At 37.3% G+C, this 23,665-nt stretch overlaps 4 protein-coding genes and 1 long non-coding RNA gene across 10 annotated transcripts; 4 read left to right on the plus strand and 1 right to left on the minus strand.

Annotated features, from left to right (window-relative positions):
- The first annotated feature begins 1,199 nt into the window (after window positions 1-1,199).
- Window positions 1,200-6,893, plus strand: LOC141643759 (putative protein S-acyltransferase 7). The gene is made up of 5 exons (XM_074453054.1): window positions 1,200-1,623; window positions 3,018-3,200; window positions 4,585-4,881; window positions 5,360-5,593; window positions 5,935-6,893. Exons 1-5 carry the CDS (start codon window positions 1,534-1,536, stop codon window positions 6,457-6,459), a joined length of 1,329 nt encoding a protein of 442 aa, XP_074309155.1. The 5' UTR covers window positions 1,200-1,533; the 3' UTR covers window positions 6,460-6,893.
- A 152-nt stretch (window positions 6,894-7,045) lies between these two features.
- On the plus strand, window positions 7,046-13,008 carry LOC141643760 (putative inactive shikimate kinase like 1, chloroplastic). 3 transcript variants are annotated; one of them, XM_074453055.1, is made up of 11 exons: window positions 7,046-7,405; window positions 8,481-8,548; window positions 8,783-8,837; window positions 8,941-9,013; window positions 9,106-9,193; window positions 10,081-10,163; window positions 10,272-10,398; window positions 10,661-10,739; window positions 10,816-10,880; window positions 11,039-11,107; window positions 12,718-13,008. In XM_074453055.1, the coding sequence occupies exons 1-10, from the start codon at window positions 7,195-7,197 to the stop codon at window positions 11,105-11,107; spliced, it is 918 nt and encodes a 305-aa protein (XP_074309156.1). In that variant the 5' UTR covers window positions 7,046-7,194; the 3' UTR covers window positions 12,718-13,008. The 3 variants fall into 3 exon arrangements, with proteins under 3 accessions (XP_074309156.1, XP_074309157.1, XP_074309158.1); XM_074453056.1 differs by having other exon boundaries at window positions 12,726-13,008; XM_074453057.1 differs by lacking the exon at window positions 12,718-13,008 and adding an exon at window positions 12,058-12,166.
- Window positions 13,009-13,017: 9 nt separating this feature from the next.
- LOC141641787 (copper transporter 4-like) lies at window positions 13,018-13,398 on the plus strand. The gene has a single exon (XM_074450435.1). It carries the CDS (start codon window positions 13,018-13,020, stop codon window positions 13,396-13,398), a length of 381 nt encoding a protein of 126 aa, XP_074306536.1.
- A 1,411-nt stretch (window positions 13,399-14,809) lies between these two features.
- LOC141641788 (18.1 kDa class I heat shock protein-like) lies at window positions 14,810-15,232 on the plus strand. The gene has a single exon (XM_074450436.1). The coding sequence runs from the start codon at window positions 14,810-14,812 to the stop codon at window positions 15,230-15,232; it is 423 nt and encodes a 140-aa protein (XP_074306537.1).
- Window positions 15,233-20,383: 5,151 nt separating this feature from the next.
- On the minus strand, window positions 20,384-23,665 carry LOC141643762 (uncharacterized). Of its 4 annotated transcripts, none has more exons than XR_012543766.1 (4): window positions 22,399-23,656; window positions 20,925-21,473; window positions 20,715-20,819; window positions 20,384-20,628 (listed from the first exon to the last, which is right to left on the minus strand). It is a non-coding gene; the product is annotated as an uncharacterized LOC141643762 (long non-coding RNA). The 4 variants fall into 4 exon arrangements; XR_012543765.1 differs by having other exon boundaries at window positions 20,925-21,311; window positions 21,393-23,656; XR_012543763.1 differs by having other exon boundaries at window positions 21,393-23,665.

Below are 23,665 nucleotides of genomic sequence, written 5' to 3' on the forward strand. Positions count from 1 at the left end.
AGATTCCGAATCAAAATCGATCTAATTAAATCCAGAAAATTTCGCCCAAATCCTCTTCAAACCACCCTCTAACTCAGTCTTATTCAAACTCAGAAACCCGACTTCACATCGTTATTGAGCCCAAATCCTTAATCGCAGCATCCAACACCCCAATAGCTTCACACAATAAATAACATGGATTTGGGGGTTAGGGTTTCAAGGGTACATGAGAAAGACGCCGCAACAGTGAGCGAATGATATCGTCCTAATTTAGGACGGTTTAGCCCCATCCTATTACCTTATTCCGACTCATTTTGTGTGCTTAGTTGTTTAATAAGCTCATTTAAATACTAATTTAAAATAATTAGTCGTATTAGTTTATAATTAACAATTAATTATATTTATGTATAATATTAGTATTATTATTATATTAATTTAATGTGCAGGCAAGACGGGAAAGTGAGGCGGAAGAGCAAGACGGGATTATGAGAAGAAATGAAGGAGGTGAAAATAGGTGGAAAAATAAACTAAGGAGCAGCTGCTAATTTCAAACGGTCTTTGCTGAGCTTTTACTACCACCTCCGGCCACCGTGGCAGGCACCACTCACCACCCTCCACTTCCAATATCACATCCCAACCATTCACGACCACCATGGACCACCGCAGCAGCCACCACGAACCCTTCTTCCACCCCCGTCCGTAAACAATACAAACAACAACCATCTCATGCACCCATCTTTCAACCACCCACAACAGCCACCTCCAGCCACCGTGGACCTCACCTACGACCACCTACGGACCCACGGAGGCCGGTGGTGGGGGGGGGCAAAGCAGCAAGGTAGGAGGCGGTTTGGGTTGAGGTATAGGATAGAGTGAAGAGGTTGGTGAGTGTGAATAAGGCGGGACATTACAAATAATTAAAAGTCGATAAAGCGTGAGTGAGACGATAAATAAGAAAAACTGTCAATATAATGAAATTAAGGGTATGACTAGTGAATGGTAGAAGGGGTTTTAGTAATGCCATGTTGGCAGCCAAGTCATGCCTTGTTGGCGCATTAAGCGTGCCATGTTGGCAATTAACGACAACATTTGACGGAAAATTGGAGATTAGCCACGGTTGAGAATCATTAGGTGAGCTTAAGGGTACAATTAATAATCTCTGATATGCTAGGGTACAGTTGGGAAAAGTGAAAACCACATGGTGTAGATCGGAAAATCCCAAAAAAAAAAAAAAGACAGAGAACCAACAAACCCTTGTAGAAAGAAAGGGGAGTGCAAAAGAAGAAAGTGTGCCCTTCAATCCACCATCATCACCCCCATTTCTCTTCTTTCTAATCCTCTTGAGCTTTACTTTTACTGCTAAATTAAATTTGAGCATTGATTTCAGCAATGTGATTGATACATTCATCTGGGTTATCAATGATTGCAACAAAACCCTAGTAAAAAGCTCACTTTCTGTAGTGGGATTCATAAAGTTTGCATCTTTTTCTGGGTTTTTATTGGGAAATAGTTGAAATTTTTTTGAAGTAAATATAAGTGTTGAAAGAAGAAGAGATGTATGTTGTGCCTCCGTCTTCACAGAAGTCGGATTCCGCATCTGGGTCTACTGATTTTAGGGTTTACCAATCATGGAAAGGCAGTAATGTGAGTAATATTGATTTTATTTCCATCAAAAATTTGAACTTTTATTGTTGTTTTATGGTGGGTTTTGTTCATTTTGCAGTTTTAATGTTGTTTTTCGATTAGTGTATGTTACTCTGACTCGGCTGCGAGTGCCGGGCATGACATGGTGTTGGAGTGTTGGATACGGTTATTTTCCGCGAAGTTTCAAATGTTTTTAAATGAGGTGTTGGACTGTGGCGTCGTAATATGAACTAGTCTGTAATCTCTGTATTGGGTGTTTGAGTGATGAGATTATGATGTGAAATGATTAGGTTGTGGAGATGAGTATGATTTGAGGTCTTATTTGTTTTGTTAGGGGAATGTGAGCTGATTTTATTGTGGTAAAGAGAGGATTGGTGCTTTATATGGAATGAGTTTACATTTATTCTGGTTTGAAGTTACTTGTATAGTTGTATTGTATACTAACTCTTCACCATTGAATACTCGAGTGTAGGACAATCGTTGTTAGACATTGCGGATTCACCATTGGGTATTGAAATCTGTTGTATCTTAAACATGATGGGCATTGGTGTCATTTTGTTCTTCATTGCGAGGGGGCTAATTCACTTTGTTTAAGATTGGGTCAACGCATTGGTTGCATTGCTTTATATCAAATTAGAGGTTTGGTGTGGTTGGCTAGGGGCTAGGGCAGAGCTCGAATATGTTCTTTACCCATTTGTCATTCTTTGGAGTATGCGTGTGATGAATTTAACAGCCTCACTGACTCACTGTGTCCCATAGTATCAAATATTGGCCATGATACGGAATCACTACTGAGTTTTTGAGGTTTTGAAGGATACTGCAATCACATTCTAAGGCACATCAGCCACACTTATGGCATATGCACAGGCATGACGACTGATTTTGAGATCAAATCTCAAGCGCTATCTAATACCATTCTGTGGGCTGATGGAGCTGGTGTATTTTAAGAGTCATTGTCTAGTTTGGCAGCTTGGAGGGCCTCTTTCCCTTCAACGCTTTTGTGATTTTTAAAAGTAGTGTTTATGATTCCATCCAAGGAAAAACAACGATTTTCATTGACAATGACAAAAATAACTTTGGTAACTAAAAACAGGACTTTCTAAGCCATGAGAGGGTTCTACTTTGTCATTTCTCTGCTGCTTTATGCTGGCTTATTATTGATGTTTCTCCATACATTCGGTTATATTGTAACAAGTGTTGGTTAATTTTGTTTTGAAGTCTGCGTATCAACTTCTAAAACTTGTTTGATAATAATGATACTTTTGTAGTTTGTTTATCTGTTTTAGGCACTGTGAGGCCTTAAAGGTTCATATATGTTTATGTAGTGATGCATGGTATTTTAGTTTTTGAATTTACGCCTTCTGCTGATTACTTGTTTTATTGTTTTACTGCAGAATTTTTTGCTTCAAGGGAGACTAATATTTGGGCCAGATGTGAGGTCATTATTTTTTACTATACTCCTCATAGCTGCCCCTGTTGGAGTATTTTGCGCATTTGTTGCCCATAAACTTATGCATGTATACCCCCATAACTCTGGAATATCAATCATGGTAGTGGTGATTGCTCTCACTGTGTATGTGAGTTCCTCTTTCTCTCCTTTTGCTTTCTCCCACATTCACAGATTCATAATCATATGGCATCCTTGTTTTTATCTTTTCGTATTTTTCTCCGCTTATTTGAGGCATGGAGTTAATTTCTGCATACATTCAAAATGTATAAGCATATCCAAAATCAGAATTACTTTTTGTAGTCTGTTCTAGGATTGTGCTTCAACATTGTCAGTCTTGAGTGCAACTTGTCAATATTGCATGATTTGAGGCATTGTGGACAATATTATCTGTGGATTTTAGTGAGTGGCTGATAATCTGACGCTTTTCGCACCTTCTATAACGCTGATTTCCCTTGTAAATAAGGTGGTTGATAGATGGAAGACTGCAATCATAGAATCTGTATGTTTTTTTTTTTTAGGATTATTTGACACTAATTTTCATTGGTGATATTTTTTGTTCGTTTGCTATTTACGTTTTCGCTTTGGAGGTGGTAAACGTTTGTACATGTATAAAGTAGTGAAGGTTCTAATCTTAGGTTGAAGGATCACTATATGGAGCAAGATGTATATGGATGGAAATGTTATATGGATTTAAATATGTGCTAGGCATGCCAAGGCAACAAGGGCTTGTATTAATGAGGCTCTAGGCACGTGGTGAAGGGTTGTGCTTTGTGTGAGGCCTCATGCACATGAGTCGCACTAATTTTAACAACCGAATTTGTTATTTTAAGAATTTTTGTGCGGTGATACCTTTTGTTTTGGTTTTAAAGTGGGCTTATTATTAAAGAATTAGAAAGTAGAGTATTGGCGCCCATGGGGAGGGTAAAATACAAGAACCAGAAGATGGAAAGTTCTTACTAGTATGACTCGCTAGTAGGGTCACGTGTGCCTTGAATGCCTCAATGAATATTGTGGTTAGGGGCTTAGGGCACATATTTTCTAATGGAGACTTAAAATCTGATTCAGAAAGTCCCTGTTTGGCTAAAATGCGAAAAATGACTTTTATATACTCTAGTGATATTGTGTTTCTTATCTTGAACTTCACTCTAAAGCTTCCTTCTTAAATAGGCATCTTTTCTGTAATTCCTCTGGTTCTTTTTCCGTCAGAATTGCCATCTTTAAATCTCAATCCCCCTCCAATCCTTAAATAGGCACCTTTCTTTATTCTATTTCTCTTTTTCATATTTCCTTGCACAGAAGGGGAAGAGGTAGGTAGGGGGTACTTTGTTGGCCAGTTCTCTTAATTGAGAGCTGTTAAGTTTGGCTGGCATTGTATCTCCACTTTCTGAATGTTCAACTTTGATCCTAATGTTGCCATTCCACTTTCTGAATGTTCAACTTTGATCCTAATGTTCAACTTTGTTGGCCAGTTTATGATGAAGACTTGTGTGATCTGTTTTTTCAAATTTCAGGATTTAGCCCTCCTTTTATGTACTTCAGGAAGAGACCCTGGCATAATTCCTCGCAATGCACACCCTCCAGAGCCTGAAGTATATGATGGTAGTGTTGAAGCTGGAGGTGGCCAAACACCACAGTTGCGTCTACCTCGCATCAAAGAAGTGGAGGTTAACGGTATCCCAGTGAAGATTAAGTACTGTGATACTTGCATGCTTTACAGACCTCCTCGCTGCTCACATTGCTCTATCTGCAACAACTGTGTGGAAAGATTTGACCATCACTGTCCGTGGGTTGGGCAATGCATTGGGCTGGTGAGTTATCTATTGGGAAGGTTGTACTTCGTATATTAGGGCTACTGAAATACGTCTTTTTATGTATGCTTTCCCATGCAAACATATTGTGGTTCATGACTTCTTGTCTTCTTGGTGTTGAACTGTAATTTGTTGTTTGGAATTAAGCACATATAAGCTGGTGATTGGTGCTTGCCTTAATATTGCTCAAATACTCTTGCTTTAATGTTCTCCTATGTTTTACGCCAAAAGTTTGCTTTGTCCTATCTCCACGTACTGGTGTAGAATCCAAATGTTTATGGTTGATCAGTTTGTATTTCTTTCTGGCTGGTTCATTTTAGCACTCTTGTTCAATGGTATCAAATCTCAGCCTGAGATTACAATCGGATGCCAGGCTTGATCTTGGTCGTTCTGCAAAAACACAGCCTATTTTACCTCAAAATATGTCGGCGGAACCTTCAGAACCTATTAATGATTGTTTGGTGCTTTCTTGGTGCAGAGAAATTATCGATTCTTCTTCATGTTCGTCTCCACCACCACAATCTTGTGTATATATGTTTTTGCTTTCTGCTGGGTCTATATCACGAAGATTATGGATGCAGAAGACATTTCAATCTGGAAAGCTTTGATTAAGACACCTGCCTCCATGGTTCTTATAATCTACACATTTATTGCTGTTTGGTTTGTTGGCGGTCTTACAGCCTTTCATCTGTACCTGATCAGTACCAATCAGGTATTATGATCCCTTTACAAATTTACTCCTTCCGTTTCATTTGTATTGGCCTCGTCCGAGGTCTGACACTCTGACCAAAAGGTCATTTTAAGAAATCATGATGAAGTATAAAAATTGGCATTTGACTTCAACTTATAAAAGTTTATCAATCAAGAAGCTTAACGTATTTGTAAGAGTATAGGAGTTTGAATGCTTCATTTTTCCATAGTCAATATGGTCTATTATTTTAGGACAACCTCATATAAATGATGCTTTAAAATGAAGCCGAGAGAGTATTATACTCTATTTGTCATTATTGTAAGTCTAATAACCAGAAATTACGTCCATGCTTGCATTTGCAGACAACGTATGAAAATTTCAGATATAGATACGATCAACGAGCAAACCCATACAACAAGGGGGTGGGAGAGAATTTCAAGGAGGTATTCTGTACTAGTATTCCCCCTTCAAAGAATAATTTTAGGGCCATGGTGCCCGATGAGCCTCCACCGCCATCCCGGCCCATGGGTGCAGGCTTTGTAAGTCCGAACATGGGGAAGGGTACAGATGACATAGAGATGGGCCGAAAAGCTACGTGGGGCGGTGAATTTGGGCCAGGCCTCGAGTCCAATCAAGGACAATTGAATGACGACGATGTCCTTATGAAAGATGGCCGATTAGGAGAGGCTTCTCCAGCTGACATCAGGTCTCACGTGGACGAAATTGGAGATCGTCCGGGAGTCCACCCCAGACGGTCTAGCTGGGGACGACAAAGCGGAAACTGGGAAATGTCGCCTGAGGTTCTTGCCTTGGCAGCTAGAGTAGGGGGTAGCATCAATAGTTCCAGATTGCCGGGTGAAATGCATCTTACTGAAGTGAAGTTATGATTTGCAAGGCTTTTATGAGTGACCGGAAGATTACAAGTGTGCTTTATTTTCGGGAAGCAATCCAGCCGCGTTTTAATTTTAACTTAATTGTGAATGGGTAGGGATTTTGCATACGATCACGTTATGGCTCCCTTGTTTACATGCAAAAGTCCTAGATGGAGGGATAGAAAAACTGTTCTGATGCTGTTAAGATGTCATAATTCATTTATTTGCAATGACTTGTCAGCAATTCACGACACGATTTTTCTTTTGGGTCAACTCATTCGGAAACAATTAGTCTGTAATTATACCCCGTTAAGAATAGGAGCGTTTGAGACATTGGGGTAATGGCGTGAATGTGTCAATTTAGCTGTTTTAGCCATGATAGCCATTGTATTAATTCCTTTCATTCACCTGCTGTGCTGTGCATTATGAAATTTCTATGATTCATGTGATCTAACGTTAGGTTCGAGATTATAATTGAAGATTTATATTTCTTTTAAACATTCAAGGATCGTTTGGTTCAAGATTATAAGTTATAACTGTAATGTGACGGAATGTTACATTACAGCTTTAGGACGATCTCAAATGAAAATCCGTCTAAAACATTATATCATGAGACGGTCTCTCATCCGATAGGGAAGGACGTTATAATTTTGGGTAAGACGAAAATATGAAATTCTAGGGAATTAATTAAAATCCTCAAAATTGTCACCACAAAATCAAATCTTTTTTTGAAGAGAAGTTCCTGAAAGAATGGAGATAAGGTCAGCAATCCACACATCAGTAAACCAAGTTCAACTGCCTTTCTTCTCCAACCTTCTTCTTCCCTCTAAACTCAACTACCCACTTCATAATTCTCCATCTTCAATTCATACAAGACCTTCAATTCCTCTCAAATGGCGGCGGCGGCGGCGGCATCAACTCTCCACCACTCGTTCTCTTTCTGATGATACTGCTGCATCCTGTAAGTCATTTACTATTGTTCTTCAACTGGGTTTCTTCTTGTTTTTCCCATACAATTATGGTATCAGTGGCAGTGGCGGAACTAGGATTTGAAGTTAGGGTGAAAAGTTTCGGGTTAGCGAACTAGTAATGTAATCCGCCAATGATTGAGGGTGGTAGTAGTACAGAATTCGAAACTTTTAACTAAAAATTGCGAGATTTTCATTTTCAAGCAGGTGCGAGCCTCCTGATAGCACCCCCTCCCTCCTAAATCCGCCACTGATTAAGTACGGAGTAGTACAGTATGCAACTATGGTATTAGTGGCGGAACTAGGATTTGTAGTTAGGATAAGGGTGAAAAGTTTAGGCGGAGCGAACTAGTAATGTAATAAGGTAAACTGGAAAACAATCGAAATTCTAGAAATTTCGAGTCTTTTAATGTTTGGGACAGCCTGCTAGCCCCCCTATTCCGCCATTGTATCGTATGTAATTGGTTTTGGTTGGATGGAGCAGTAATAGGGTTGAAGTTAGCAGACTACAATGGTTAAATTGCTGAGTTTATGTTGTGTTATAGAAGAATTGATAGTTGGGTGGTTGTTATTGTAATTGCAAATTATAAGGCCAAATTCAATGTTTTGAGAAATTTGATGCAATTGATTGCATTTGTATTTCATGCTGGATTTTCGTTTTAGTTGTGAAAGGGCGAAAGATTGGAGCTTTTGATGAATTGCTAGCTGCTCTGTGTTGGCTGATTGATGGTGTTTTTATGTGCTGTGTGAAGATGTTTTTAAACTTTTTTGTTACATTTCCGATGGAGCCAAATAGTCACTATTGTTTGGTTCTGGATTATGATAGACTAAAGCAAAATAACTCACTAACTGACGAGTGGTGACAGTACTATTTATTGTGAAGTAACAATTGTTCACCGCGGTATAAATGCAGTTATCATTTTGGTTTATTTGGTCATAATTGTGTTATTTATACAATTATACATGAGTAAGGTCACTGTATACAGCTCTCCATTTCCAGCCATTTGAGGGAGTCGTTTAGGCAGTGGGGTGTTGTTGTTGATGTTGTTATTGCTGCTGTTATTTCAGTGAGTGTGGCAACTGAATCTGATGATGATGGTGCCTCTGTTGGTGACGACGCCGCTTTTGAATTAAAGGTTCATTCTTGTACCTCTTTATCTGTCTCTGTCAACTACTAACAAACTAGATCATGTCACAGCTGTTTAAATCATTTTTTTTTCTGTAACTTCAAAACCACGCGGCACATTATAACAATATAATACCTCTTTCACGTACTCAATTCCTTTGCCATTTTTTGTTGTTTGGGATTCCAAGAAATTTTAGCTTGTGCTTTCGAATGCTCATTGTTAACTGTATCAGTATTAATCTAGAAGAAGGCCACATATGTGTCTGCTGACTTGAAAGGGACATCAATATTCCTCGTTGGTAAGCACTAGAACACCTTAACTGATGCACGGTCACATTATACACTTGTACAGTCAAGTAAATTATTAATGATCTTAATGTTTAATGCTGCAAACACGTCAAGGTATGAACAGTGCAATGAAGAACCAGGTGGGGGAGATTCTCTCAGAATCATTACGATATTACTATTTCGATAGGTAACTATTTTCTGAATCATTTGGTACTAGAGCCGTAGTTTTCAATGACTTCAAACAGAAAGTTTCATTATCTCTTCTCTTCAATTTGGCAGTGATAATTTGGTTGAGGAAGCCGCTGGTAAAGATTCTTCTGGGAAGTCTTTCAAGGAAAGAGATGAAGATGGCTTCCGTGAATCTGAGGTATTTTTATGCCATCACTTTCAATATAATAGAAGCGTCATAGTGTCGCACTTGTACTTGTGTTTTCTTCAATTGATTTCTTCTCTTGTTGGATACTTGGATGTCAAAGAAAAGAGCAAGATTGCCTTAACTTAGGAAGTGCAATTTGGCCGCAGTCTAGACCTAGTGTGCCTTGTGTCATTGTGTGTGTCATTAATCCTGTAAAACCTAAACAAGGAGCAAAAGTGGTGGAATGAATAAAAATTGTATGCATCTAACTTGTACGTAGTATATGCCATGCCTAGCTATTATGTATTAAACTTCCGCTGGTAATAGGAACATTTTCCGTTAACTTGTGCCTTCTTGCTATAGCACTAAACAAATTAATTTTTGAAGAATTTATTAAAAGACGGACATGGTGAAAGGTTTTCCTAGCAAGTCTTGACATTGTTTTCTGAAATATATTTTTGTCTTGTCAACGTTGCTTTGGGCATTGTTAGATGGATGAAATTATGTAATACGATGAGAGAATCCGAGTGATTTCATGCATACAAAGATCATAATGGACGTAAAAGAGCTGCCATTCGGACGGGTTGTGTTTAAACATCTCCTGATTGGTCATGAGTTTCCAAGAGCTAAAGTGCTAAACACAGTAAACAGTCTGTGCTCAAACTATGTGATAGAAAATCAATGTCATTTGTTAAATTTTCTATAAACGGAAACATTTCTTTCAGGAATAGAAACTCCAGTCAACATGACCAAATGTATGTAAACTTGAATTTGGTTTCACATGAGCCTTGTGTGAATTGAGTCGGTGTCAACTCTTTGTGGTTAACCTTGTCTAGAATGAACTATTGTTATGCAATTGCGGTACCAAAGATGCTGATGTCAAAAGAATTTTCTTACAGACCGAAGTGTTGAAGCAACTATCATCAATGGGCCGATTGGTAGTTAATGCCGGAAATGGTGCAGTTCAAGGTGCAACCAATCTGTAAGTCTGTGTGTAATTGTATAATCCATGTCACTTCTAGTGACCAGTGCATGGTATATACTACGTATTTGGTAGTATGACTGACTTTTGTTCTCGAGAACATTGCAGGGCACTTCTGCGACATGGGATTGCTATATGGATAGATGTTCCTCTGGACATGATAGCGAAGGAGCTCATTGGAGACGAAGACCAATCTTCAATGTCCAACATATCTACTCCCGATTCCTTTTCCGAGGTTTGAATCTTCATCATTAGGAACCATCATGGTATTAACTATAATTCAGGATCGTGATTGTGGAATCGTTTGTCATGCCCTAATCCTGGTGGTTGGGACATACTGCCTCAAAATACGGTTGAGTCAATCATGAAAACCCCTTTACGAAGCAGTCTTGATAGGTGTTGCGTTCCAGTTACTTATTATCCTACGGAAACCACTTCCGCTTTAGGAATATAGCAGATTGTCAAATGATTTCTCTAATCACTTATGCTTTGACTAGGCATTGGCGCGATTAACTCAGCTATATGAAGAACACAGAGGTGGATATGCTTTAGCAGATGTAACTATTTCTCTTCAAAGTAAGCTTTTTTCTTATGCTGTGTATATAAAAGACCGTCTTTTTTGCATGATGATGATATTGACTAAATATGACAGATGTGGCTTCAAAATGCGCTTATGATGAAGTTGATCAAGTCACTGCCGAAGATGTGGCACTAGAGGTAAGCAGAGGGTCTTATATATTATCTGCGCGTTGTTATTACACTTATTAACATGGTCTAATAACCTTAAAACTGACCTAATGTATCGTGATGAACCTAAAATTCACGGAGACACCAAGCTAGAGTGTGATACTTGTCCTTATTCTATGATTTTGCAGGCTCTCAAGGAGATAGAAAAGCTGACAAGAGTGAAGAAGATGATGGAACAAGCTGGAAGACCATTTTAGGTTAGCTGTTTTTTTAATTAATTTTTTGTAGTTGAATATAAGCGAAAATGAACTAGCAAATACGCCTGTTGAAGATTTCATATCTTTTGAATCTACAACCTATCGTATACACAACACTCTTTGTAAACCGTCTTTACATAATGCGAGTCATTTAGCTACATGCCCTATTCTTTTGGACTTAAAGTCGCTTAATTTAAGTTCAGTTCAGATCCTATAAGTTCAGTTTAGTTCAGATCCTATAAGTTAAGTTCAGATCCTATAAGTTCAATTCAGTTCAGATCCTATAATTTTAGTTCAGTTCAGATCCTATACATCACTTAATTTAAGTTCAGTTCAGTTCAGATCCTATACATCACTTAATTTAAGTTCAGTTCAGTTCAGATCCTATAAGTTCAGTTCAGTTCATATCCTATAAGTTCAGTTCAGTCCAGATCCTATAAGTTAAGTTCAGTTCAGATCAGATCCTATAAGTTCAGCTCAGTTCAGATCAGATCAGTTTCAGTCCAAAAGAACAGGGCCAAACTTTTATCCAATTACCCACCAAACTAATTACTTGAGATTTAACTAGCTGATTTAATTCTCATAGTGTTAGTCTCGTGATTTCGTGATACTGTTATCACGAGACTGTCTCATTTCATGTAAACTCGAAATATGTGGCACTAGATCAAGATGGAGTAGGTGCCTTTGTCTCTTTTACAGCAAAAGGCCAATTATCATCGCGAAGGTTGCTTAAAGACGGCCGACATAGGTTGCTTACTGGCAAGGGATAACACATTTTTCATGACCTGACATCAGGACTCACCATCATATATATTCTTGCAGAATTTGGACACTTTTAGCAGAAAAAGTATTATTAGGAAGTCTCTGAATCAAAGAATAAGATATTATTCTTCCCCCTTTTCTTATCTACAAGCTAATCTTGTCTGCCTACACTGGATTCTGCCTTGCAGTTAAAGCCTCCGTTAGTTTATTCAACTCTAGCAATTACGGAGTACTAAGCTCTCTAGGAAGCGGAACATTAACTAGTACGATGTTGATCTAACTTAATCAGATATCTTGGTATGACCAATGTGCCTTCATTGTTGAATTTTTTTATGAAATACTCCGTTTCAACTTAATAGGAAAATTTTGAAAATTTACAACCGCTCTAATTCTTAAAATTACGTATCCATTTTTGGTCTTTTTTAAGATTACTCCATATCTATTTTGAGAATATTTTCTTAAGTACAAATTCCCCCTTATGACGGAGGGTATCCGTCGCAAACTTGCGACGGATACCATATCATCTCACAAAAAATCCACAAGGGTGAGAGACAAAGCACATGGGGTGGGTGCCCACCTTGTCCCCTCTACCCATTTCCACTCACATAATACCCGTCGCAATATCCGACCCGTCACAAGGGAGACCTACTGTTTCTTAAGACAGTCCATTAATAGAACATGTTCAATAATAAAATGATACTGTACTCGGTACTCCGTAATTATTTATCAAAAACATTTTTTGTACGTGGTAGCCTACGCCCTACTCTTTGTAGAGGCCCACAACATACTTGAGGAAAACAAATATGCTGCATTTGCTCTTCCACCTATTAAAACCAAGCCTTGCATAGGTAAGCAGTACTACAGTCTTCAATCCGACCGTCATCCATAGACAGCAATTGGTCACCACCACAAACTTCACTGCTCCAGCCAACGCCACATCTGTCGCCAACCACGTCTGGGCTCCATCCAATGGCGTAGGGAGGTAATAGAGACCGGGGTCTCAAAATTCCGCAAGCTATATTCAAAATTATACTGTATAAAATGCGAGTTTTAACAATAGGTTTTATAATTTCGCTACACCGTACCCTGTAATTTTCATTGAAATTTTCTTCATTTAATCATTTGAGATCTCGCGTCAATCCCGTAACATGTCATTCCATGCCTTCTACTGGGGTATAGCTCACGAAATCCTTTTCCCCGGTTGGCCGGGTTCAAGCACAGGAATGTATGTACTCGCGGTGTTCTTCATCTTTTTCCTAGCGATCTTAGTAGAGTGTCTGGCCCATTGTCAGTTAATCAAACCCGGCGCAAACCGTGTTGCAGCTTGTTTTTTCAGAACCGGGTTTCGAGCAGTTCGAGCTGGGTTGGCATACATGGTGATATTGGCTCTTATGTCTTACAATGGTGGCATTTTCTTAGCTGCCATTTTTGGACATGCAGTTGGTTATTTGGTTTTTGGAAGTGGGCTTTATTATAGGCATGATGGGCCAGCTTCGTCTGATATTGGAATTGGGCCTGAAAAAATTTGATTGCATAAATTTTCTTGGGATATTCTACATGGTACCCCTTAACTTTTCGACTTTCTACGTGGTACCCCTACACTTTTTAAAACATACATGGTACCCCTAATTGTTGTCATTATCACTAAGTGCGCCCCTAAACTTTATTTTCCGTCAATTAAGCTCAATTTTAGGCATTAAGTGATGACTTGGACGTGTAACTAAGTTTGTTATTTATTATCCCATGACATATGGACTCTATTACGCTCAATATCCATCTCGATCCTAATATTTATTGATATATATGGGCTAAAAAATTTTTGACGGAAAATTTATTGATCCCACGCCAAATGATCACGTCCAAAGATGGATATTTGAGCTTAATAGAGTCCTTATGTCATGGGATGATAAATAACAAGCTTGGTTACGCGTCCAAGTAATCACGTAACGCCTAAAACTGAGTTTAATTGACGAAAAATAAAGTTTAGGGGTACATTTAATCATAATCTCAACAATTAGGGGTACCATGTATGTTTTAAAAAGTGTAGGGGTACCATGTAGAAAGTAAAAAAATTAAGGGGTACCATGTAGAATATCCCAATTTTCTTTTGAATGCGTAATTATGAAATTTACTCTCTATAATTATGAATTCTAACTTTTTTTTTTGAAAGAATTATGAATTCTAATTTTGAATAAATGATTATTTGCAATATTGTAAGTTGATATCAAGATTTCTATACAACTGAAATTCTAAAATCTATGCTTCTCTTCCTATAATCCAACTCTAGGCCCAACCAATTTGAGTCAAGAAGTTTGTAAAACGTTCTTTTTTTTGGTTTTTAATAACTTTTTATACAAATGGGTTATGAATTACGATAGTTATAGTAATAGATCTATTTTGCACAAAAAAGTGTTAAGCGACCTTACAAGAGAATAACTTAAGGGGAATAAAACCACGCGCTACCCTCAGTCGATATTTTCGATAACCAAGCATAAATAAATCAATTTCCTAAATGTTATTCTTCTTTTCTTGTATAAAGTTTACCACTCAAGTCATTGTTCACAATTACATTCGATATTGGCATGCATGGAATAAACTAAACTAAGTAAAATATAATAAAACAATTATGTGAATATATTCCATGAAAATGCAAGTCTAAGCTAACTTAACCACAATTTGTATACACCTCATCTTCATCTAAATTCCTTTTCCTTTCTATAAATACTCTTACCTTATTATTAATTTCATTTAGATTACACCTCTATAAACAAAAACAAATACACAATTTTGTTTCATTTAAGATAATTAATTACCAAAAAAAAAATGCAATCTATGATACCACACAATGCTTTCTTTGGTAGGCACTTAGAAATGTTCGACCCGTGTTCCCTTTACTTTTGGGACGATTTTCCTCACGATTTTCCCCATAGAGCACCGATGATGGCTCAGCCACGACCATTTATGCCACAGATGATGATCCCACAGATGAATTTTCCACAAATGCCAGCACCAGTGGCAAGGACAAAGATAGAGTACAAGGAGACCCCGGAAGCTCACCACTTCATGGCTGAGCTCCCAGGGTTGAGAAAAGAGGACGTGGACGTCCACGTGGAGGATGGCAAATTACTCCATATAAGTGCAAAAAAGAAACATAATAGGGAAGAAAATAGCGAGAATTATTATTATGTTGAACGTGGTGGTGGGGAATTTGTGACTAGGTTCATGTTACCCCCTAATGCTAAGGCTAACCACATGAGTACTTGTGTGGATAATGGTGTGCTCACTGTTACTGTCCCTAAGGAAAAAATCGACATGTCGAACCAATGCCAGCACGACATGTCGAACCAACGCCACCAGTATTAGAGCGGTGGCTGCTTATGGTCGATATGAGATCCGAGTTGATTTTTACACTTTTAATTTATTTTGACACTCGCTTTTGTGAGTGTAAAAATAAATTTTGAGTGTAATAATTATCTACTATTACCCTTTGATATGAAGGGTACGTATTGAGTTGTAACATGATGTATACTTTAAGAATAAGAACGTGAAAATACATGGAATATATGTCCATTTGTTCGAATTTTCATACTGTGATATGGGTTTATTATGTAAAAAAAAAAACTAATTTATTAGAATTAATCATTTAATCGAATAGCTTTTTTATAAAATTGGACCATTTCACAGTGCGAAATTATCGTATTTGATAGTTTGTGGTTCAAAGTAGTACATACGTGCATATACATGATGTATAATCATGTAATAATGTGATTACATACGCGTGAAATTATTATAATGTACTAAAAAGATAATAATTGGATCGGTACTTTAACTAAAAGCAAACGTACGTAATGATTAATTAAGTTTTTTTTTTTTTTGGTTCAAACGATTAATTAAGTTTTTTTTTTTTTTGTTTCAAACGATTAATTAAGGTTTAATGTATGAGTAACTTGACTTTGTATAATTATTTAAACGTACAAGATATGATTACATACATGATGTCTAATTATGTAAACGTAGGAGATATGATTAAATACATAAGTTTAAAATGATTGGAGTTTTTGAATGATTGTCAATTACCCTAGATGCATAATATATTTGGCCACTACCTATTATAAAGGTAGAGAATTGGTGATAATTGGGGACTTAGGTTGGTAATGAGATGAGACATAACTCGCGAGCAATTTGAGATCGACTCGGTTAAAGCTCACTCGTGTGAATTTGAGTCGAGCTCTAGGTTGACTCATGTCCTCTTCAAGTCAAGTCGAACAAAGCAAGCTCAGCTTGAAAAGCCTACGAGCAACTTGATGTTTTTTTAATAATATGATTTCTTTTTTTACATTTTCTTAATTAGATTAATTTACTTTACATTTGATGCACATTTACTATAAGGAAAACGAAGTATTAAGACCCAATTTAATAAAAAATAAATACTCCCTCTTATTTCATACTCCCTCCCCTTCATCATAATCTTCCCCTTTGGTTTTGGCACAATACTTTAGCAAAAGTATGTGTGGTGTTGGTGATATAGGACCATTTTGCACTCTTTTTCCCTCTATTTTCATGCATATTCGACCCCATTTGAGGCGGTTTTGTACCCCCTTTACTCTCGTTTCTTGTCCCGATTCCCTTTACTATGACACTGTGGCCCCCTTGCGTAAATTGAGGCGGGAGCAGGCGAAACGAAGCTAGAAAGACGGGATTTCTAAGCTATGCATGAAAGATGAAGGGAATGATCTTGAGGAGTATCCTCTAGGTAGGTTGAGAATGGCTGGCCTAGCCACTGGGAGTACATATACATGGAAATGAAGGAAGAAGTATGGAAGAAGCATCCCAGTGGTGGCGGCTAGCCTAGCCTAGGGGAAGACATATGAGCTTAAGAAATACGAGAAATGAAGAAAGTTACTGAGAATCTCCCAGTAGGTCAAATGCCCAAGAAATGGCTAGCCGGATGGGAGTCCCTCCAAAAGCCAAAAGTCAAGTTTAAAGTCAAAGGTGTCCCAGCCGGTTGACTGACCGGCAGCCGGTTGACCGGCCAAGAATACCTGACAACTTCAAAACGTTAATTCAAAATCCAGGAAACTCCGGTAAGGTCAAATGACCCAGAATGGCTGACCGCCGGGAGTGCGAGTACGTGTTTTAGAAGCCCATTCCAAATTCTATCCTAATCCTTGTGGAACCTATAAATACCCTCTCTAAAACCCCTTTGTACACACAACCCTAGATCTGAGAATATTTCCCTTTCAAGTTTAAAACTTTGCTAATCCTTTTGCTAATCATTCATTAATTAGACTAGTAATTCAATCAATTTGTGATTGAATTTGGGTTGTAAGAAGAAGATTGAAAGTTTATACTTATTTATTCTATCATAATTCCTTTCTTGCTTCTTGATTGTTATTATTTCTCTCCTTATTTTCATTTGTTTACATTTTGTTCTTCCTTCAAGTTTATTTGATTGCTTATGTCAAAATTGTTGTTGTTGTTTGTTTGTTGTTGTTGATTTCATCATTGTTCACCTTCTCATTGTCCCTCTTTGCTTTGATTCTCTTTCACTTGTTCATCCTTGGATAGTTGTCCTCAAAGACTTAACCTTTGAGTTGATTTGGTTAAAGATTGTGCCTTTTAGATTAGTTAACCTTGTTATTAGAAATAATCTCTTCTTCTCTTAATTATTGTTGATTTGTTGCATGCTTAGTAGTAAGATTCATCTCCTCACCATGTTTGTGACCAAAGTGTCCATCTTTATTGTTTATTTTGCAATTAGGACCATGGTTAGTGAGTAGTCTCCTTCTAGGACTCGGTTTGACCCGATATGGGTAATTTCACTAACTAATTATCATTAAGGCTAATTTGTGGGGGAAATTGGTGAGGGTAGTTTAGAGGAATTTGCATGCTTAAGGTTTGGTTTCCGGGTAGTGTCGGCTTTTGACCCTTGTCCACCAACGGAAGTTGGTTAGGTTGTTAGTTGAATATTTTGGGACCGACCCTTGTCACCAACTAAGGTTGAGACCGGAAGGGAGAACCGAGGGAGGGTGCCTCTAGGCTAGCGTTTTAAATCGAAATCCGGAAGGGGGAGTGGGATGACCCGGAATATGATGAGGGCTTAATGACCTTGACCATTCACTTGACCTCCTTGGGAAAATGCATGTTCTTGGGGGCGTCGGGTTTTGAGTTGGGGATACCGTCTTTCGAACCCGGGAGGGGGGTTAGTCGGAGTAGCTAGTGTCCTAGTGCGAGACCGGAAGGGAGGTTCTAGGCGAATTAGAGCCATCTCCCCCTTACCTTTCTACCCCTTTTGATTAGCCGAGACGATTAGTATGCGGAATTACTCATGTTTATGGTCGGACCGAGTTCTAGTCCTTCTCTTTATTTGATCCATCCTTTATATTTAGCTTGTTTTTACCTTATCTTGTTGTTTGTCTTTAAATTTGATAGTTTAGCGCTAGTTTGTTACTACCCTCTTTGTTATTTATCGACTTAGCTAAACCGGTGAATTAGAACGATTAGTACTCCACCTACTCCTTGTGGGATCGACCCTTTTAAGTGTACAACGATAAAATCGTGCACTTGCGAGGTTTAACTTGAGACCATCAAGTTGATAGGAGAGAGAGATGAATTATTAGTAGTTAAATAAAGAATGTGGGGCCAAAACATAAAGGAAGGTAATAAAATAGGAGTAAAAGAGTTGTGTAGGGTTTGGTGATAGGAGAGAGAAATGAATAAAATAAGAGTAAAAGTTTCTAAAAATAGAAAGGGGAACATTAGTTGAATAATCCGTTTCAGGAAAGAGGGAACATTATAGTGACTGGGAGGGAGTATGATGTTCCCCTTTCTCTTTGATACAAGAATTAAGGAAATCAATTTGGATCACACAATTTACATGACCCCACATCAAATTGATTTTAGACCACACAAAGTTATCCAAAAAAAGGAAAGAGGGAACAACAATGAAATTGGATGAAATGGAAAAGGGAAACATCATACGGAGTATGAAATAGGAGGGAGTAACATTTTATAACTTAATTATCAACGTAGTAAAGTGGGAGATTTGCTTCTAACTTCTTATTCCAAACAAATAACCTAAGTTCATCAACCCTTGCTATAAGAGCCCTAGCTAGATTCGCACTCAACTCGGCTGAATTAGTTTGTTATCATCCGTAGTGATGATAATCGGCCTAAATAATCGGTTTTTCAATTACAACTAAAAACAATATTTAAAAACACTACGATATGACACGATCAAACACATTGAGCCTCTAATTATACTCCTTCCGTTCGGTTATTAATTTGTTTATTTATTTCATTTTGGTGTCTTAATTAACTGTTATCTTTCTAATTTAGGAATGTATTTGATGAGTAATTTGATAATCCACACTCAATTTGGTACACTTATCATCCAATAATTACCCCCATTCTCTTTCCTTGATCTTTCTGCTAAAAACAAAGGTAAACAAATGACCGACACAGGAGGATTATATCTGTACATGTTATTTATCTAATTCTACCCTTACACGACCCCATCTTAAATACAAAAAACTATTGTTATGAATTCTCAAAATAAAAATTTGGAGCGCGGGAATTGAAATTCTTAAAAAAAAAACTCATTAAATTCATATGAATACGATTTAAAAAACGTACCAACCCAACAAAGACGTGACAAACTTGGGGTATCCCCTTGCCATGAAAGAGAATCACGAGAAAACAAACGATTGATTTAATAATATGCACAAATTATGAAATGGTAGAATATGAAAAATAGGATCCTATGCCTTGTACAAACATGAAAACACCCATCTAAATCTATAGCTTATAAAAAAATACATATGCATGCACCCCTATCATTATTCCACCTTATAATTATTCTTTCTCAATAATGAATCAAACTAACCGTAATGTTTTAGTTTAGTGGTTAAGACAGAGATATTATGGATAATAGGTCCACTAGTAGAAAAAACCCCTACGGTGGCGGTCGAAAATGACCTTTTATGGCGGTTTTTAAAGGTTTTGGGTGCGTCGTTTATCACGGGGTCGTATATACTTTTGCGGCGGTTGTACAACCGCCGCAAAAGCTCGCCTACAGTGTCGGTTTTCCAAACAAAACCGCCATTATAACCTTATATAAAACGACGGTTTTTAGACAAAAACCGCCGCTATAACTCATTTATAGTGGCGGTTATTGTTTGAAAACAGCCACATTAGATATTTCAATAATGGTAGTGCACTGCTACATGTTCTCTGTAACAACGGTTGTTTTTACACAACCGTCGTAAAAGGTAAAAATAACGTCGGTTGTGGTTACAGAACCGCCACTATTGTTACTTATGACGTCGGTTGTATAGCAAAGAACCGTCATTAAATGAATCACTATTTTCGGAATATTTAATTTTTTGACGTCGTTTCTAAAGAAACCGTCGTTAAAAAAATTATATTTTTTTAATAATAATTTTCTACTGCAATTTCAGCAACACCTCCCTAAATTTTATAATTCCAAATATTATATGAACAAAATGGAACCTGTCAATAGAAATGTAACCATATTTATATTATTCGCAACAACACAAGTCCAACAAACGTACATGAATCTTGCATTACATCGAACATAAAATGTTATCATTGTTACCAAAGATAAATCCAATATAATGTATGAATAACATACACGCCTTACTTGAAAAACTAATCTAGAAGTTGTCTAAAAATTTGGTAGCCCACTCTTCTTTGATCTCATAAAAATCGCCACTTGACATGGTTGATTGCTCCATATGCTATAGTTAACAAATAGGTCAATTAGTAACAATATAAATGCACAACTACATAAATAAACCATACCAAGAACGGAAATAAGATATACCTTCACAAATTCTTCTTCTTTAACCCTCAAAAGGTAAAAAGTTATGTTATACATCCATTTCATGACATAATAACCACACTCGTAATCCTTTGGTTGTCGGGGGCACTAAAATTTATAAAAAAAATATGATATTAATTATGTAACATATAAAATGTAATTATAATTTAATGTTAGTCATTAGAATATAAAATGAGTTCATATTTCACTTACCAAGATGTCGTCTTTTATTATGAGTTTATTATTCTTTCTAGTGAAATTACGCCTTCCGCCATGAGCGCAATGTATGAACCAAGCGTTGTTTCATAATTAATATGAACCAAGCGCAATGTATGAACCTACCGAGCTTTTTTACGGTTGTTCCCTAATCTCGACAACCGTCAAAAAGCTCCTTGCGCTAACTTCTTGGTAATTATAAACGGACTCATCTATCACCATCTCGATTGTAGCATTTTTGGATAAGGAACACAACTTCTCTTCTAAAGAACGACAAAAATAACCTAATTCCCTAGCCACTTCCACGCTTAGAGGTCTAACATCATATTCTTCTTCACCACATGACGCCTCATTATTACCTTTTACCATAGCCTTTTCAACGGACTTATCATTTAACATAAAAACAAGTCAAACTGAGCTCATCCATGATATAGTGATTAACTAGTAAGGAATAATGATACTTACTTGCTTTTGAACTTTATTAGCAGACTCCCCCGCATTTTTGGATTTGTCTTTTCTCTTGGACTTTCGAGTCTTATAATTGACCTTAATAACCAAAAAAAAAAAGAACATGGACAACGTAGAATTAGCTCATTAGTATGTACTTTAATAATAGAGGGATCTCAATATTCATTTGATCATTCTGAATTCACCATGAGTATAAGAGCATATCGTGCAAACAAACCTGGTCTTGAGTTTCATTTTCCATGGATTTTCAGGCAATTCGATTTTCCGATACTGATCATAATGTGATCAGCCACTACTGTATAGCTTTAATTAAACCCAACAAGTATAAAATTACACATAAAAGTTAACAATAGTTAAATCAAACTCTTACAAGTGGGGATTTTCATAAACCTATTGACCTCGTGACTGGCATACTCAAGGCTCGGGTGCTTCAACATAAGATACGTTTGACTACTGCTTATTGACCAATTAAACCCAACCATGGTTGTCTGACATGAGAGGATGCAATAAACTGTTCACATCATGCCTGACATGTTACAACGTAATTGACCTTACACAATTGAATGGCTATGTCACAGCCACATATCACTTTTAGGACCTGATGGCAGTATAAATTGCAAGTGAGCTCATACATGATATAGTGATTACCTCATTTTCTTTTAATAGAACTAGTGATGAAAAAAAAGGCAATAAAATGCCCTCAACATAGAAAATAATTGGCAGCGGCTCCTCAACGTTAACTAGACATCTAACGATTATGACTTCACAAAGTTAAAGGTGTTAAAATTTCAGGGCGATGGTGATACAAGTCAGGAAAATAATCTTAACTTGATCAATTGCACGCCAAAGGCCATTACTCTAATGAAGGGAAGCATAATCACAAAAGATAACATCCGAATGCCAGCAAGGCACAACAGAAAAGGGAATATTTGTAATAGCAATGCTGCACGCTTCAAATCATTGAGGAATGACTGAGTATAGATTTACCTGAAGTACTACCTACCTAGGACTTGGATGAGGATACAAAGGCAGCCGTTGGATTTGTAGTGGCCGTCTTTTTTTTGGGTGCTCCTATTCTCAGCCAGGCAGGCAGTCTGGTCTGGCATACTAGCTTGGATGAGGATACAAAGGCAGCCGCTGGATTTCATTTCAGAACTAAAATGGTTGCATGGTAGAGGGTAGAGTAATAGTTGGAGGCATATATGGTTCAAAATTGTCATTTCTGTTGCAGTGTACAAGCTATGGCAAGAAAGGAATGCAATAATTTTCCAGAGCAAAGAAACTGATGTTAGCTCTCTTATAGCAAATGTCAAATTTCAGAGAGAAATGCACACGCATTCATTCATATAGGTTAACCCTCAAGAATAACAGCGAGTTGCAGATTTATTGCAGCAGTGCAACATATGTAGCAGACACACAAATGGTTTTAACATGGATTGTTTAATTTTAAGTCAGAAAAATAGTTGCCCGCATTTCCAGTTTTCCATATGAATTCTATAAAACATGATAAACTCATTTTATAATTTGTGATTCTATAATATACTCCCTGAAATTACAATATCGCAAAACCGACTAGAATAGGGGCTGTCAATGCTACTTACCAGCCTCTATTTAAACTCTAAAAAGTAATGAAACCCATCCTAGATTCATCCCTTTCGTACCCTTTAACAACCTCGATCAACACACTGCAACTCGACACAAAATAAGCCTCCAAAATGACACATATCAAAACAAAACCGGGCAGCAAATACCTTTCTTTAAACTCGATATTTTACCAACCTAAAACAAGTATTCCATTTATACTAATACAAATGCTACTTTGTATAATTCAATAAAACAATAATGCAATAACAATCCATTTGATGAATTCGAAAAATGGGGTTACCTAAGTTGAAATCGGAATTGATGATTGAATAATATAATAATACAATAAAATAAAAACGGCGGCTTTGTATTTTTACTTGTGCGGTGCAGTCGTATACAACCAGTATTATAGACAGGAGTTCGAAAAATGGATTTACCTGAGTTGGAATTGGAATTGATGATTGAATTGAGTAGAAAAAGGTCCGGTGTAGCCGGAAACAGCAAGGAGATTGATGGTTGTCGAGGACGGCGTGAGAATAGGACGATGACGGCTGCAGTTGCTGGTTGAATTAAGGGAATTGTGAGGTTCAGTTATGGCGGTGAGAAACTGGTGAAGAAGACGAAGGAATTGTGAGGTTGTGAGAATTAAGGGTTTTTAATTTTGGAGGGGTTTTTTTTATTTGGAG

This window comes from Silene latifolia, chromosome 2 (genome assembly GCF_048544455.1).
Source record: "Silene latifolia isolate original U9 population chromosome 2, ASM4854445v1, whole genome shotgun sequence".
Classification (NCBI taxonomy): Eukaryota; Viridiplantae; Streptophyta; class Magnoliopsida; order Caryophyllales; family Caryophyllaceae; genus Silene; species Silene latifolia.

Coding starts and splice junctions, on each gene's coding strand:
- LOC141643759 (XM_074453054.1), top strand. CDS start 1,534: ATGTATGTTGTGCCTCCGTCTTCACAGAAGTCGGATTCCGCATCTGGG. Junction 1,624..3,017: donor AATCATGGAAAGGCAGTAAT/GTGAGTAATATT, acceptor GTTTTACTGCAG/AATTTTTTGCTTCAAGGGAG. Junction 4,882..5,359: donor TTGGGCAATGCATTGGGCTG/GTGAGTTATCTA, acceptor TTCTTGGTGCAG/AGAAATTATCGATTCTTCTT.
- LOC141643760 (XM_074453055.1), top strand. CDS start 7,195: ATGGAGATAAGGTCAGCAATCCACACATCAGTAAACCAAGTTCAACTG. Junction 9,194..10,080: donor ATGGCTTCCGTGAATCTGAG/GTATTTTTATGC, acceptor ATTTTCTTACAG/ACCGAAGTGTTGAAGCAACT. Junction 10,399..10,660: donor CTCCCGATTCCTTTTCCGAG/GTTTGAATCTTC, acceptor TGCTTTGACTAG/GCATTGGCGCGATTAACTCA.
- LOC141641787 (XM_074450435.1), top strand. CDS start 13,018: ATGTCATTCCATGCCTTCTACTGGGGTATAGCTCACGAAATCCTTTTC.
- LOC141641788 (XM_074450436.1), top strand. CDS start 14,810: ATGGCTCAGCCACGACCATTTATGCCACAGATGATGATCCCACAGATG.